A 17774-nucleotide genomic window follows, 5' to 3' on the forward strand; every position below is an offset into this window, starting at 1 on the left:
ATTTCCTTGCATGCAAAATCATGAACACACACATATCATCAACATACACCCACGCACAGACACATCAAACCAGATTTTCTTAATTATCTTAAGCTGGTCTTCACGCCGTCTCTGACTTCCCTAAAGCAAGTGATGGCAAGTCGCTAAAATAAAGACAATTTTGTCTTAAATTAGAAATGCCATTAAACCTAAAATGCCAGAATTTTGCAAACCGCATCATGTCTGATATGAGGTTATTATAAAATCCCTTTACATATAAAGGAAAGGTTATTGTTGTGTGCAAAGTCACCAAATGAAAAAAGAAAACACAGAGTTCCAGAATATATAAGAGCCATGTAGCTCTACAGCGCACAGTGTAGCACTTCATCAATCCAAGCTTAAAATAGTAAAAGGATTGGTCTATGAAGGCTAAAAACATCCCAAATATAAAGGCTCACAGTTTCCTTTAAATAAAAAAAAAAAAAGAACTAAATTTGACGTCCTAAACTGTGATAAAAGTTTTGTTCTCCATTTTTAGCATGAAGAACTGCTGATGGGAAGGTAGAAGGGGAACACTGGTAGTATTCATCAACAGCCAAAAAGACCCATGTTTGATGCTCCATTGTCTGTGATACTCCCAGTTTTCACATTTGGACTATTTGCAATGTGTGACATTAATCAGGATTAAAAATGGATTATACATATATAAATATATATATATATATATATATATATATATATATATATATATATGTATATATATATATATATATATATATATATATATATATATATGTATATATATATATATATATATATATATATATATATATATATATGTATATATACAGTGGTAAATAAAGCATAAATTTTTTTATGCTTTATTTACTACTGTGAAAGATGAAAATTACATTTTTTAAAAATTTTATTTTGGTTGTTTGTATAATAGTATAAATCTATTTTTGTATTTTACGGTTGCAACACATCCCAAAAACTTGGCCTTGTAAAGATTTCAGCATTCCAATGTTTCCATTCTTTCTGTTCTATGGCTGAGAAACTGCCTTTTAGTTTTTTTTTTTCTCCAGCTCAGAGTTAATGGGACTGCTGCGTTTCACTTTACGGCACCATGTGACTGTTACAGCACCATGTGACTGGACATTAACACGATAACAGTTTTGAACGGGTTAATTTAGCAAAGAAATGCATGGAGACATTATCAGAGGAAACAAAGTAAAGAAAGAGAGAAAGTGACAGAGCAATAGATAAGACAAAAGACAACATCAGACTGACTTTTACATGCTGGAGAGAGCTCAGAGAAGACAGGATGCAAGATGGGAGCAGAATTAACCTTTGTTTAGGAGCTCCATAGTGTGAAAATCTTTCAGTTCCACTGAGATTCTTTAAAGGGATTTTTTCTTCCTGCAAACACATCTTAACCAATACAGAGTAGCTCACAAATGACTCATTTTTAAATGGTGATGAGAGTAAAAAGATCCGCATATAAAACCCCATTGTCCTTTTGGCTTCTGGTTCCTGTGTGGTAATTAAACTGTCTATGTGACAGGGACACACTGTGCTGCTCTGACTGTGAGCACAACATTGTCTATGTATATGTGTATGTGTGTATATGTGTAAGTGTGTGTGTGTGTGTGTGTGTGTGTGTGTGTGTGTGTGTGTGTGTGTGTGTGTGTGTGTGTGTGTGTGTGTGTGTGTGTGAAAGATGGAGCGCGATACAACAGCTCATTTTTCCTCAATGGTGAAAATAAGCAAAATGCAAACAAAAACAAAAGAACCAACCCCATAACAAGTATTACTGCATGTAAAAGAGACATTTTAGCAGGTTTTTGAACTAACTGTGCTTATATTAAGTTTAGTTTAATGTGGCACTAAGTCAGTGCTTTTTGTGTGATCAGACAAGAAGAAAAATAAATTTTGTGGAGTTGGAAGATAGAAGGCCTCCTTTTTCATAAAAAAGCACCGAAGATGTTGACACTTCTGCCATTTTTCTTTTGTACTGCCATCCTGTAACTGCAGCAATTGTCATGACTCAGCTCATATTAGTGCAACTAAAACCTGACAAACTCATGGCTTTTCATGGCAACTACCTCAACCAACAAAGAAGTCCATTTAAATTGATACGTCATAACTGTTAGTGTAAGCTTTATAGTACTACTTACAGAAATACTTTAGGAGTTTAAACATATATTATATGTTATCAACTGTGCACAGATGCTATGCCTTGTCTGATTGCTGTAGAATTTGTTGGATGAGTTGTAATATGATAACATTACCGTCCCAATTTGTGCCATTATCAGGTGATAAGACATCACCCTCCACTTCATTTAAAGCAGCATTTTTAAGAGTTTTGATAAATTTATTCAGCCATATGGAAAAAAATCTTTAAAAAAAAAAGGGCCCACTACTTTAGGATGTCTGATACAATCATAATAAACTTAACAATGACTTTAGAAGGGGAGCAGTAGCAAGCAGCAGTCATGGAAGCATTAGATGCAACCTGTCCCCAAAATGATGTGCCGAAGCTGATAGAAGACAGACAGACTAATACCATCTCATCTTACTTTTAGGCAAGGCAAGGCAAGTTTATTTGTATAGCACCTTTCATGTACAAAACAATTCAAAACGCTTCACATAAAACAGTATGACAGATGGTGTAAAAACAAAGAAAAAAAAGCATAAAAGACAACACAAATCGCAAAATCACATTAAAATCGTTCCTTTATTCATTCATTTTCCAAACTGCTTAATCCAATTCAGGGTCACGGGGAAGCTGCAGCCTATCCCAGCAGTCTTAGGGCAAAAGGTACACCCTGGACAGCTCGCCAGTCCATTGCAGGGCCACACAACCACTCACAGTCACACTCACTCTTATGGGAAATTTACACAATCAACCTAACATGCATGTCTTGGATAGTGGGACATCCGGAGTAACCGGAGAGAACCTACGCATACACAGGGAGAACATGGAAACCCCACACAGAAAGGCACTGACCAAACCTTGCCACAGCCAAGGATTGAACCAGCGACCTTCTTGCTGTGAGGCTACAGTGCTAACCACCATGCCACCATGCAGCCAATAGAATAATAAATGATATTATAATAATTAAAAGCAGAATTAATTAAAAGTTACTGTGCAGATTTCATGTATAGCCGCATGAAAAAAGTAATATTTTTAACCTGGATTTAAAAGTTTTCACATTTGGTGAAAGTTTAATCTCCCCTTGCGGTTTGTTCCACTTGTTTGCAGCGTAACAGCTAAATGCTGCTTCTTCATGTTTAGTCTGGACTCTGGTCTGGACTAGTTGATCTTTGGATCGAAGAGCTCTACTTGGTTTATATTCTCTGAACATATCACAGATGCATTCTGGTCCATAACCATTCTGGGATTTGTAAACAATCAGCAGGTTGTGACTGACTGGAAGCCAGTGTAAAGATGTTAAAACTGGTGTGATGTGTTCAGACCTCTTAGTCCTAGTTAAAGCTCCAGCAGCAGCATCTGGATGAGCTGCAGATGTTTAATGCTCTTTTTAGGAAGTCCTGTTAAAAGACTATTACAGTAATCCAGTCTACTGGAGATGAATGCATGGATGAGTTTCTCCTGGTCTTTCTGGGAGACTAAACCTTTAATCCTGTTTCTGTTTCTCAGTTGGTAAAAAGCTTCTTAGAGACAGCTTTTGTGTGGCTGCTGAGAGTCAGATCTGAGTCGATCAACACTCCAAGGTTACAGACTTGATTGGTGGTTTTAGGAGCTCGAGTCTCAAGGTGTTTGCCAGCGCTGACCCTCTTCTCTTTGCTAACAAACAGAATAATCTCAGTTTTTTCTTCATTTAATTGAAGAAAATTATCTCTCATCCAGGTATTTATTTGCTCCAAACACTGTCACAATAAGTCTATTGGACTGTGGTCATCTGGTGACAAAGACACATAAAGCTGCGTGTCATCTGCACAACTGTGATAACTGATGTTAAAGTTCTGTAATATTTGACCCAAAGGGAGCATATACAAGTTGAACAGAAGAGGTCCAAGGACTGACTCCTGAGGTACTCCACAAGTTACGGCCACTCGCTCAGATTCATAGCTGTCAATTGTAACAAAATAACTTCTAAATAGGACCTGAACCAGTGAAGGACCACTCCAGAAAATCCAACCCAGTTTTCCAGCCTGTCCAACAGAATTCTGTGATCTACAGTATCAAATGCAGCACTGAGATTCCAGCAGAACCTGGACTGACACTTCACCAGAATCCATACTCAACCTCATTTAAGACTTTGACCAGAGCTGTTTCTGTGCTGAGATGAGGTCGAAAGCCTGACTGGAATTTATCAAGATTTTCACTTTCATTTTAAGAAGTCATAAAGCTGATTGAACACAACTTTCTCAATTATCTTGGATTTAAACTATAAGGTTAGAGACAGGTTATAGTTGTTCATTACAAAGGCATCTAGAGTTTTTTTTCCTTTAGCAGTGGCTTAGCAGCAGCTGTCTTTAGAGACTTGGAAAAAATACCCGATGCCAATGAGCCGTTGACAATAAGCAGGAGATCACTTTCTACAGAGGTAAAAACTACTATTAAAAAGTCAGATGGTCTCATGTCCAAAGAGCATCTCCTTGATTTCAGATGTGAAAATGTTTCTTGTAGAATTTTTAAATCAATCATATTAAATTCTGACATAACATCAGAGTTATTTCTAAGTTTTGGAAATAGACTAGTTTTCCTGTTTAAATATGTGACATTAATATTTTGTCAAGTTGTTTTAATTTTTGCCACTATAACAAGTCAACAAATTCATTGCATTTCTAAGGGGAGAGGAGGTATGGGCTGAATTGCTTAGAAGGATTTGTACGTTATTCTATCATAGCAAACAGAGTGCAGGAATTATTGACATTCTTGTTAATCATATGAGATAGATACCGCTCTCTGGCCCTGCACAGCTCATTGTTATTATCTCGCTGGCTTTGTTTGTACAGCTCATAATGAATCTGAAGTTTTGTTTTCCTCCACTTACTTTCTACTTTTCTGCATTCTCTTTTGAGGTTTACAACCATATTGGTATTTCGCCATGGTGTCTTCTGTTTGCTTAAGTTGCTCTTGATTCTTATCATTGCAACAGCATCCATCACATTCAAGATTTTCAGATTGAAATTATCCAGGAGTCCATCAACTGACTCTGCAGTTGTCGTTGGCAACCGAGCTACGGCCTTGATAAACGCCGCACTTGTTCTTTCATTAGTTAACCTTTTCCGAACAGAGAAGCAGGTTATTTGGATATTCTGGGTAATAAGTTAAACAAGATACAGAAACTGTCCTACAAGGCCAAATCAGAAACTGCAACAGAGGAAATATCAACACCTTTAGAAAAAAACCAGGTCTAGAATGTGACCTCGAATGTGGGTCGGTTCTTTTACATGTTGCCTTAAACCAAACGTGTCCAATACAGAAGAAAATTCTTTGGTAATACCGTCTGTTAGATTATCTATGTGAACGTTAAAATCACCTGTTAAGATAAAGTGATGGAAATCAGTAGAGATAACAGTGCTTCTGAAAATTCATCAATGAAACTTGTATAGTGTACTGGAGGTCCGTAGATGATAAGAAAAATAAGATTTTAGGAAAGCCTTTTAAAATAAAACCAAGATATTCAAAAGAAGTAAAATCACCAAATGAAATCTCTTTACACTGGAAGAAATCTTTAAATAAAAGCAAAAGAGCTTGATCCACTGTTATTGTTAACATTCAGATATCTGATACGAGCTGCTCCCTTTAGGGGTCACCACAGCCAATGATCTGCTTTCATCTCCTCCTGACACTAACAGTCTGTGCTTTCTGATCCATATGACAAACCTCCACATTGGACTGTCCTCTTTCCAGCTTAACTTCAACATCCCAATAAACACCTATCCTCCACACATTACCAAACTTTCCCTGTTTACTGCCATCTACAACACCTCTCCACTGAATACAAAAATAACCTCTGCACTTGGAATTGTGACAATTCTGCTCCTTTCCAGCTTGTTTATTCATATTAATTCATATGAGGAAGCTTAATATGGACTCCTTGTCACTTTTGCCTCTAAGAATTTGCCTTTCCTTTTCCAAACTGTTTTGAAGGACAGCCTTCCAGATGTTTAAAGCAATTCATGTGATCCATCAAGTTGACTTTGTTTTGATGAAAAAATAGTAGACTGTGAACAAATGCAGAGCATGATCGCTAAATACTGCCAGGAAGAAAGCAAAAGACCTATCCAGAGAAAATCTGTACTTTTTTTTTGCTTTCTGGAGTGAAATAAATTTACCATTGTGATGTGTGGGCAATTGTCACAGGTACTTACTGCACAGATTTGGAGGACTGGGATCTGAACTTGCTGAACTCGCCTGGAGCGGTCCACTCTGTACCCAGCTGCAAGACACATAACAAGAGACACAGGTCAGGGACAGTGTGTTAAAAAAGAGAAGAGAAAAATCGAGTGTAGGATTAAAAAAAAAAAAAAAAAAGCATTAAACCTGTGAAAGGGTTTGCAAATTATTATTAGAACTTCAATGTGACACAAGAACACCAGCTCAATGATTATTAGGCATTGATTATAAACTATTTTGGAGGTAAAGAAGTATCTATACACGTATAGCATTACCCCAGGTCAGCTCTTATCAATTTAGTTTTTCAATTGAAAAGGATGCTCTGAGATCCTGTGAGGTCCCTTGGTTATGACACCACTACAAATGAAAAGTAATTGGAAAAACAAGATAATATGCCTGGAGCATCAAGGAGAGTCAATCAGCAGGCAGGTTGTGATGGGCGAAGAGAGCAAATAGATGAGAACTAATGACTATAAACAGACAGAAAATGAGGCAGAGGGATTCCCTGCCAATTCTGCCTCTAAGAAACAAGCTCATCTGAGCCACTGGGAATCCTGTGCTGGCCCTGTGGTCAAATCAGAGCCCATTCATTTCCTCAGCAAGCCAACACAACTAATTAGGGCCCCTGCTGCTGCTGATCCATAATGAAAGAATGCAGCTAAGATCACAGTGGGCATGCCTTCAATTGTCTGAGCTGGACACACTTCCGGTTATGAAGCTGTTCAGAAGACATTGTTGCCCTGTGGTGGCAACGGATCACAACAGCCTTTCAGCATGTAAATAGCTGCTGATCCTCAAGCTGGATACCAGAGAGTATTCACAGACCGAAGCACACACAAACTGAAGCACCTACAATATACAAACACACAGACAGAAATGACAGTTATACAGGGAAATTACAATTAGTCCAATCGGATTGCTGGCATTAGAAGAGAGGGTCTATGGCAAGAACAGGCAGCAAAATCTGTTCAAAACCAACCGGGCCCCTGGCAGCGCTTACGCATCTGAGAGTCTCTGTGAAGCAGTTGGCTTGAGAAGGGGAGGAAACAATGTGTACTACTGTGCTTTCATTCGCAGGCCCACAGCATGCTTCTGCTCCAGTACATTTCCACAGCCAAAGTATCTTCAAACATTTCTGCCTCAGCGCAGACGGAGGTGGAACATTAGGAGTCAAGTCACAAGTAGAAAACATGTAGGATACGGTGAAGTTAAGAGGGTAGCAGAAAGAAGCATGAGCAAGCTAGTTTAGTAAGTTTGTATTAATAACAAAGTGCTTTTTGTAGTCATGTTTAAATACCTGATTACAATAATGTTGAGGAAACAATGAAACACATTTTTAAATCTGCTTAATGAATTTTGACTCACTGGAAGAAACCAAACAAAAACAAAATTGAGTGCAGGGAAAACATGGTCTTTGCAGTCGAGAGTATTTCCCCTCGACTTGCGTTGCTCAGAGGTAAAGATGCAGGTTTTGTTGGTGGAGTGAGTCAGTGTTGTGTGTTTGCTCAAGTTAGATCATGCTGGTTTTTCCTCTGTCTGGGATTCTGGAGGGTTTACCCATGATGAGGTGTTTGTTGTGCAAGATCCAAGTAAAAACATGGAGGTTAATGAATGTATTGCCTCAGTTCCTCAGTAACTGCACAACTCCACTGCAGTGTGTGTTATGGCACCATTATACATGTTAAATGATACATGCTCAGCTTTAAACTCTAATCAGGCACATGAGAATCACATCCTGCTTAATTCTAAATGCCAGGCTGTTCAAATATAATTTTATTTCCTCAGCACTGGACTTAAACTCCAACCAGTTAAAGCTGCACAAACAAATAAAAACAGGAACAGAGTAATATAAAGAAAGGGGAAAACATTCAGTGAAAACAGCTCTGTATGCAGCAGTCTTAGTCACTTGAATCATTTCTAAAGAAAAGAGGGGTTTTAAGGAGAAATAGGCTTACTGCTTAAGGAATAAACAAGACCACAGATGTGATCTTGAGTGAATTCTGTTTTTTTAAGTCATAAAATAGAATCATATCTCAGTAAATCAGCAACCTCACAGCCAACTCACATCAGCTGATTAAGTCAGTTGATTCAAACAAACTCAAAAGGGAAATCTCATTTAGAGGACGCTAAACTGCATCAGAGCACCAACCTTTGCCGCCTCCATGGCACGCTACTTTGCAATGTCGGTTTCTCATTTTAAAACAGTGTCTAACTTAGTCAACATCATGGTTGTTGTGGTTTATAGTGCTGTGTTTGGTAGTCTTTAGGGTATTAGCTCTCTGTCTCAGGTATTTCACATCTGCATGCAGAAGCAGAAAATTCTGAGAACAAAGCCAAAGTGCCCCCATAAATGATTATGAAAAGCTGTCATTGCAGATAACTAAAATGCTTTGACTGCAGTGGTCCTGATTAAAGTAAGATTACATTTAACCTGACTTTTACCTGTAAACCTGGTTTAAGATATTACAGTTTGTGCACACTGTTATAGGGTTACGTGAAGCAAGTAATATGCATCATTACATTTTTCCCCCTTATAAATCAAAGGTTTATAATCATATTCTAAGAAAGTAGTGAACCTATACGGGTTTAAAAAGCAGTTTTGTACAAATGTGGAAAAAAAAAAAAAAGGAACAAAGAAATGGTTTCAGAGAGCAAATCTTCCTAAATTAAATTGTGTCTTCCTCTTTTCTGTTTTTTATTCTTTTGTCTGCCAGCTGTTCGTGAACAAAGGTACTGATCAAAGTAATTGTTTCAAGGACAAAACGTGCTAAAACTCATCTCCCCAGTGAGGGTCTTCTTGTTCTGTTTGGTACACATGTAGTACAGACGGGAGCAACAACCACACACAGACACACACATGCACATATTGATGCTTTCACACTGACGGATGAGTCATCTCCTCACCAGAGTAGGCAGCAGGTAAATCAGAAGGCAAGTGACCATTAGGGGCAGCCGACACACAGGCAAACACACTCCTCATATCGCCTCTCAAACTCAGCGTTCTCACATTTTGCAATAACGAAGTCTCTTCTTAAAAAAATGAGCCGGAAACTTGGCGATCAAATTTTTCAAACTTATATCAGCTAAGAAATCCAGACGTATATCAACTTCGGTCTGATACACATATCTTTTCTTCCCACTCTGCCTGTCTCTGTGTGAACCTCACCCACACATGTAGGTATCTAGGAAAGAAAACTCATTTCAGTTGACCAGTGACCCTGAAACAATGGAGAGTGAAACAGGGTTGAAAGAGAAGAGAAGTACGTACACACAGCAGAGCTATGGAGACGTTACACCTGCCTCATGCAACTAGTTTTCTGCCATTTCTCATAAACCTATGCAAGAAACGTGCATGTTAACTTGTAACTCATCCTGCTTTTAATTATTTTTGTCATGATTCTGCTCTGCCTTTCTGACTCATGCCTTATTTGGGCATGCTTCCTGCTGACTGAAATTACCATCAATCAACTCAATCCACTCTCCCCTCTTAAGCACCTTGTAACCCTCAATTCTCTGCAAACCTGTCTTGTCTTCTGTTCTCTAGCTTGGTTTTTTAAATCTGCTTTATTGCCCTGGATCTGCTCCAGCTCTCTGCTTCTGGCCCCTCCTGGACTGATCTGACTGGCTCTGGACCCGAACTTGTTTATTCAAGACACTTCCATATGAGGGGAATTCAAGATTTGGAAGAGTCTTTGAGCAGATGAATGACTGTTTTGCTCCTAGACACAGCCACATTGACATCCAATCATCCCCATTTAGTGACCTTCTGGCATTGTCCCAGTACCAGAGATCTTGGTTTGGTTAGTGGAGACTGTGCTGCACCTGCAGAGGTGGGAGTGACTTAATCAAAGCTTGCTTTGTTCAGACTCACTTCCTGTCTTCTTTGTCTGGGCAGTCATTAACTCCACATCGTCATGGTAACAATGTCTGGTCTCCTGGATTGGCGACTACCTCACAGGCTGGCCACAGTACGTGAGGCTGCAGGGTACCACCTCAGACACCATCACAAGCAGCACAGGGTCTCCTCAGGGGACAGTTCTTTCACCCTATATGTACACTTTACACCATGGACTTCAAGTACAACTCACAGTCCTGCCATCTGCAGAAGTTCTGATTCCACCATTGTGGGCTGCATTAATGACCAGGAAGCTGAATACTGAGGTGTGGTGGACAGAACCACCTGCAGCTCAACAGGGGGAAAATGAAAGAACTTCAGGAAGAAAAAAGGGTAGGGCTATCATCAAGGCTACTGAGGTGGACCATCACAGGTATCTTGGGGTCCATAAAGACAATAAACTGGACAGTCAACACCATGCTCTCTACAAGGAAGGGCAGAGTCGCCTTTTCCTTCTGCGATAACTTAGATCTTTTCATGTCTGCAGGACATTGCTGCTGATGTTTTACCACTTGGTGGTCTCAAGTGTCGTCATCTTCACTGTGGGGTGCTGGGGTGACAGGGTGAAGGCAGCTGATGCCAACATACTCTGAGTTGGCTCTGTTCTGGGAGTGGAACTACCATCCTTAGCAAGGGATGCTGAAGAAACTGCTCAGCATTGTAGCCTCCAAGGCTCTTCCAGGAGGAATAAAACAACTTTTATTTTCCTTTTCTTTTTCTCCTTGGCTGGATTAAATTATGGGCTCTTGATCTCCTCTTGCAGTCAGAGGAGTGTCATCCTAGAGGACTGGAGAAAATGACCTTTTGTGACCCGAAAGAGGAGGACGGCTTCGGGTGTATTAGTTTTCTTTTCTTTTTCCCCCCAGATAAACACACAATTCACATTTACCTCCAGATTTCTCTTTCAGGACCTCCTGCAGACCCCAAACCAGATGGTCTGAACAAAACCTCTAACAGTTTACAGTCCCTTAGGTCAATAGATACGGAATGTCACATCGAACTAAGCAACTGGCTCTTGTCAAAATGACACCTTTACACCTCCAGATAAGACTCAACGGCGCCAGGAGAGAGACCCGGCAGCTCTGCTTTGATCCTCCCCGAATATACATTCTGGGTGACAGATCCACCCCTCTTCCCACAGGAAGAAACTCCAGATGCACTTCTTTGTGTCTCCTTTAAATTTCCTTTCACTAACTGGTTTAATGTAGCCTACATGATTTTTGTTGATAGGTTTGACTGAAGTTTCCCTTTTTATTCATTCTCATATGTGATTTAAATCCTTGAACTGATCACACATCAGAATCAATCATGAACACTTTACTACATAATGTTGGTTATATCTTTCCAAGTTTGGAACCCCTGTTAAGCAAATAATAGGAATGGATAAGAATGTAACTCTCTTTCAGGATTCATCGGCTGAGGAAGACAAGTCATGCCAATGGATTAATCCACACTTGATAAGAAATATGTGAAATATGCAACAATTGGGTTTCATGTGTAAAAGTATTACTATTGGTAAATGTTACCTTTTCAAGCAAACAAAACATCTGCATGAGTCCCCAGAATGTTGATTGCCATGCTTAAAGCTAGGAAACAAAGTTAATAATTTGATTATCATGATCATGTTAATGAAATGGGAGAAAGGAACCAGGGCCCGCAGTGAAATAAGACCTGAATCACTCCTACCCTCTTGGTTAACAATCAAAGCTGACCTGATTGGGTAAGACTGACCAGCCTTCTGACTATTAGTGGTTTGTGATTGGTCAGGACCTAGGAGGAAGGGTCCAGTTAAATGGACCCGCGCTCTGGACTTCGTGGGTTTTTGTCCTCCCTTGTTCTTCTCTCTCGGCCCTTGACTCTCGATCGCCGTGATTCTTGTACTTTGACTTAATTCCGTTGCCCTCTCGCAACTTTCTGCTGTACGCAGCTGTTTCTTTGTTCTCATAAGTTTACTCCATCTCTCTTCTTTTGTGCGCGTAAGATCTTAACGAGATAAGTTCGAACAGAAAAGTAATATTTGTGTTGAAGGCGAAACAAGCCTTGTTTAAGTTTATCCAGCGAACATTTTTATTTTTCCTTTTTGACATCAGTAATTCACCAGAACCGCAGTTCCACTAATTTTTGCGTCTGTACAAGTACTGCCTACCCTCAGACAGTACGCGTGGAACACAACCTTTGGAATAATTTGAGTACGAGAAACACCGCCCTTGGCTCTGGGATTCTGCTGGACAGAGATCCCAACCCGTTCATCAGAGCAGCTCCAGACCTACTTCTCCCGACGCCAGAAGGTCCATTTCCCGGAGACTTGCAGTCCAGGACAGAACCACCCGGTCCGCCGGCTCCATCAACTGACCCAGCGGGAAAAAGTAGGATCTTCATAGCGCTTTGATATCACTTGTGGTGTTCAACAGTACATCAAATTTAACCAAAGTATAAATTTGAATTCTCATTCAAACACAATATCACTAAGTATAATTTTAACAAAGATTTAATTGAAATAACGATACCAATTTAATTGCTTCAATTCCAACCAGTTCCTTTCTGCCCCATTTCATTCAATTCATTTTTACCTCTCATTATTACTGTCATAAATGAAAATCCCTGTAAACAAATTCACTTGACCATCTCACCAATAACCTCTCCATCATTGCTCATTTTCACTGCTGTATGTTTACCATCATTGTAATAAATATGTATAATCAATTCATCCGTTCTTGTCATAATTTCTGAATGTACAATTTCTGGTTCATTCGTTCTGAGAATTTACTACTTTAAGTGAGACTGTGTTTATTGAATTAAGTATATTTCAGGTTTTCTCATCCTCCTGAATCTTAAGTTAAGTAAAAGTGATGAGTGGTGCTCCGAGGTAATTAAAATTTAATAAGTAGTAATTGATAGAGGCATAGTTTTACTACAGCATCATGAACAATAGGTCACATCCCCTGAATGCCACGCTGGTCTCCTATTGCAGTACCTTCAGCCATAGACTTAGAGCAGCAAGGTGCTACACAAAACTCCACATGAAGTCTTTCCTGCCTGTGGCTGTCAAACTTCACAACTCCTCCTCTTTCTCCATATGGGACAGTACCAGTTAAATTTAGTACTACAATAGACACAACGATCTCTTATTTGTACCTTATCTACTGCTAAACTACATGTATCATGTATGGTTCATTTATACTTTATCCTAATTTAAGTATTCCAGATTACTTCTTGTTTTGTTTTTGTTTTTTAAATTTACTGTGTGGCAACCCTGGTGCAACAATTTCCTGCAGGATTAATAAAGTTCTTAAAATTTTGGGTTTGCATCTCTTTACAACATGGCATTTACTGTCCCACAACCATTCACGGCATTTCACTACAGAAAAATAACGTCCCCACCCCACTTTAGTCTAGGTTGGTTATCTCTAATTTATTCAGTCTTATCAATGTGTGATTCCTCCTTTATTACCATTGTGAGCCAGAGTGGTTACAAACATCATTTCCACTATAAAATATACTTTTTTCCATTGACCCTTATTCTAAGTCCAAACATCATTCGATTGTAACAATTTTAATTGCATTTGTTTTTGTCATTTTTTTTTGCTGTATTTTATGCTTCTTTACACCATCTTTAATGTTTATGTAAAGCACTTTCAATTATCTTTTACATGAAAATATATTTACCTTGCCATTCACCCCCTCGCCCCTTCTCTCTCGTTTATTATATATATATATATATATATATATATATATATATATATATATATATATATATATATATATATATATATATATATATATATGTATATATATATATATATATATGTATATATATATATATATATGTATATATATATATATATATATATATATATATATATATATATATATATATATATATATATATATATATATATGAATGGCATGGTTTTTATTGCTGTAGAATGTAAAATTTCATTGTAACTTTACAAGCGACAGGCATGCCACGCAAAGAATCCACACAAGAAATGTATTGCAGAACATGCTAAAACTGCTAAACACAGGTATACAAAACCAGTTCTGCACTTTTTCCTGGAAAAGTAAGTTTTTTTGTACAGGAAAACATTGCAGTTGGGCTGATGCAAGCACACTGTAAAGGTTCAGAGTAATTTTGGATAATGCACTCAAGTTTTTCTACAATCCAGTTTAACATGGCAGCAGCTTGCATTCGCCAGCACATTCCCCGAGCTCATGCACAGAGGAAGCAGAGGATAGCTTTCAGAGGCATCTCTCAGGAAAAAGACACACAAACAAAAAAACACTGCAATATTAACTTTTTATGAATATTTACATCATGGGATGTAAATACTTGATGGCAATTATTGTGTCCTCTGCGAGGACACCGCAGCTAGGGCACAAGGTGGAACCACTGGAATCCCCCTCTCCAACCACATCTGCAGTGCTGCAAACCCAGCAGAGACACACAGGAACACCAGTATTTTAAAAATCAATAAACTGGAGTCAGAGACGTCCCGTGTGTGTCTGGACATTCATCTTATTATGTGAAACAAAGGAATAAACCACTTGCAGCATTATCCGGGGCCTTTGGCTCATTTGGTTCCAGCGTATCTGTGTACTCATTCATTTTCCCCGCCAGCTTCTAATCTGTGGGAGTGGGCAGCAGCACCCTTTTCCTCCCTGGCGAACATACTCCTCCTGTGGACGGAGATGCACTTTCTCCCTACATTGTAATGTCTGACCACTTGTTTTTACTTTCGGGATAAGTCCGGTCGCTGATGACACGTGTGATGGAAGCTCCTGTCAAGCATCATAGCAGCTAAGGTAAGTGGGCGCATGGCTCAATACATGGCGGAGAAAGAGAAAGGCATTGGCAAAGGAACCAGAGGAGCCAAACAACAGCTGCTGGTTGACAGAACAGTCGCCCAAGACTGCAAAACCAGCCTACGACTCAATGCCACACACATGGATCCTGGAGTGTCTGAAGCTGTACAAGATCAATGGCAGCATGATGACCTTCGTTGCAAACTCAATGAGGCTGTGGCAGACCCAAACTTCAAGCTAATTGCATTTCCCGGAGACTTGCAGTCCAGGACAGAACCACCCGGTCCGCCTTCAAGCTAATTGCACAAGTGTCCATCAAATGTGGCATATATCAAGGAGATGGCCTGTCCCTGCTGCTGTTCTGTATGGACCTGAATCCCCTCACTGATCGACTCACTGATCCACACCACCAGGATCTACAGCAGGGACATCACCCCCCCACCACCAAACCACACACACATATACATGCATACCCTCCCTCCCCCAACACGCACTCCCCTCTCAGCCCCCATCCACACACCCCTCCACAATCCACACACATCTCCCATCACATACACAACCCCACCCCACCTCTACTCACTCACCCATACCAAGTCACACAAACCCCAACCGACCCCGCCCCCACACACACTCACACCCCCGCCACCCCATCCCTCTACTTCTACCCAACCACACATGCCCACCAAACACCCCTCCACCACCCACAGCCCCCCCACAGACACCCTCACTCCTCCAACACAGGCACACCCCATTACATACAACCCACCCATCAACATACCCCTCCACACACACACACACACACACACACACACACACACACACACACATCTACTCATCTGCACACATCCCTATCCTCTCACCCCCCTACCCACCTATATCCCCAACCCTAATCCCCTGCTTTGTTTCAGAACATATTTTAGTGGCTGATGTTTTACGTGGAGTAAGAATATCAAATCTGTATTTTCTCATTTTTCGCACATGCTGTTAAATACAAGATTCTGTCTGAAATTTTATATTTGATTTTGAACAAATGTCTCAAATTTCACACAATTTTTTTGGTTTTAGTTTCTGCCTTTGGTGTCGCCGTTTCCTGTTTCTCCAGATTTTGTGCATATGCCTGGTCAGAATTGGTGTGGAGGTAGGGGCATTTTACCTCCAAGTTGTGTTTTTATAAATCCCAAAAGCTGACTATAATTGGCATATTCCAAGTTTTGTGTGTGTGACAGCTTTATAAATGAGGCCCCTGATTAGTCAATCCTGACTGCAAGAAAACGGCTGATTGCACCTTTGTGTGGAATATTCTGAGTTGTATCATTACTGTTATTATTGCTGTTATTTTATACTTACTAATCCCGCTTGGGAAATTCCTCCTCTGCATCCTAGTTAAACTGGGAGCAGTGGGCTGCAAGGCCAGATTCCAGCATCCAGGGAGCAGCTGGAGAATGAGGGCACTGCTCAGGGGCCTATAGTGGTTCACATCAGGTCCTCCAAACCTAAGCTTACCTCTTTAACCACTAATCTACCATTGCCTTTCTTTCTTTTTCTTCTTGCCATGAATTTGATATGAAGAAAACAAAAGTTGAAAAAAGAAAAGAAAAGACGTGGGCCGTGATGTTAACTGTGACTTCTAGCCATACTAAGGTTGCATAAAACCAGAGAACCTGAATTCTTAAAGCTGGATCAGATTTTTCTTCCTTCAGTGCAATTAGTGAGTTTTTTTTTTTTTGTTTTTTTTTTTTAAATTCCATTTTTTCATCAAATCAAACTGCAGATACCTCAAACTGATTTGAATCCTGTCATGCATTAGTGTGAGTTCATGGACTAACTCAGTACACAGACTGACAAGCTGCTCACTGTGATAGCTTATTTCACATGTTTTACATTGCAATCCAGAAAGTGTCCGTTGTCCTCCCTGCCGATGTCTGTCCAACATGGGTGTGTAGATGTGTAGGATGTTTGACACTTCTAAAAGGGACCTCTGTACGACTGAACTACTACAACATAAATGATGGATTTGGTGCTGTTGAAGTGTCTCATCAGCAATGACATGTACAAAGCCGGGATCCTTTCAACGGAAGCAGCTAAACAGGTTTCAGGCGTCATTTATGCCTCTCCTTCTGTGAAACAGTATAACTGACCTTCTTCGGTCACAAACTCATTTCATGAATGCGAATACTTTTACGACAAAACCTTTAAATAATATAGAAAAACCGTGTGTTTTTCTATTTATCACATGTTGATGGTCTCCACAGTATTTTATTTTAGGCGATGAATAAATTGGCATCACAAGACATGCATGTTACATTAATTGCTATAAGTTGCTTTGAATAAAAGTGTCAAAGGCCAAATGACTGTACAATAAATAAGAATATTTAAAATAATTTTATATTTGTGTAAAAACAAAGCAAACAAACTAAAAAAGGAAAAACACTAATAGCCAGTAATGTCTGGCCTTTTAATATGATATGAAAGTGTTCAATAGACTTTCAGTTCTGAAAATTCTGGAAAACCAAAAACTTATTTTCAATGCTGGCTTGAAATCAGGACTGAAAGAGTGATCTCAGTTTACTTTAAGTTAACATAAACACATATTAACTAACGATAACAGCTCACCTGAAATTGACAGCACACCCTTTTTGATAAAAGGAGGCAAAATTTATGGATTTCCCACACCTGGCAACATGACATCTGGAAGCTCACTTGGTCCAGTTGTTTAGCCGTCGC

General features: G+C 39.5%; 1 protein-coding gene across 1 annotated transcript in view; it reads right to left on the bottom strand.

The window, feature by feature from the left end:
* Nucleotides 1–17774, bottom strand: part of b4galnt4a (beta-1,4-N-acetyl-galactosaminyl transferase 4a) — a gene marked incomplete at its 5' end in the record, with an annotated part of 151927 nt that overhangs the window by 39221 nt on the left and 94932 nt on the right. Inside the window, one exon of the mRNA XM_079247103.1 lies at nt 6328–6395. Within this exon, the coding sequence (XP_079103229.1) occupies nt 6328–6395 (68 nt within the window). The remainder of the gene's footprint in view (nt 1–6327; nt 6396–17774) is intronic.

The sequence above is a fragment of the Telmatherina bonti genome, assembly GCF_933228915.1.
Source record: "Telmatherina bonti genome assembly, chromosome: 2".
NCBI lineage: Eukaryota > Metazoa > Chordata > Actinopteri > Atheriniformes > Telmatherinidae > Telmatherina > Telmatherina bonti.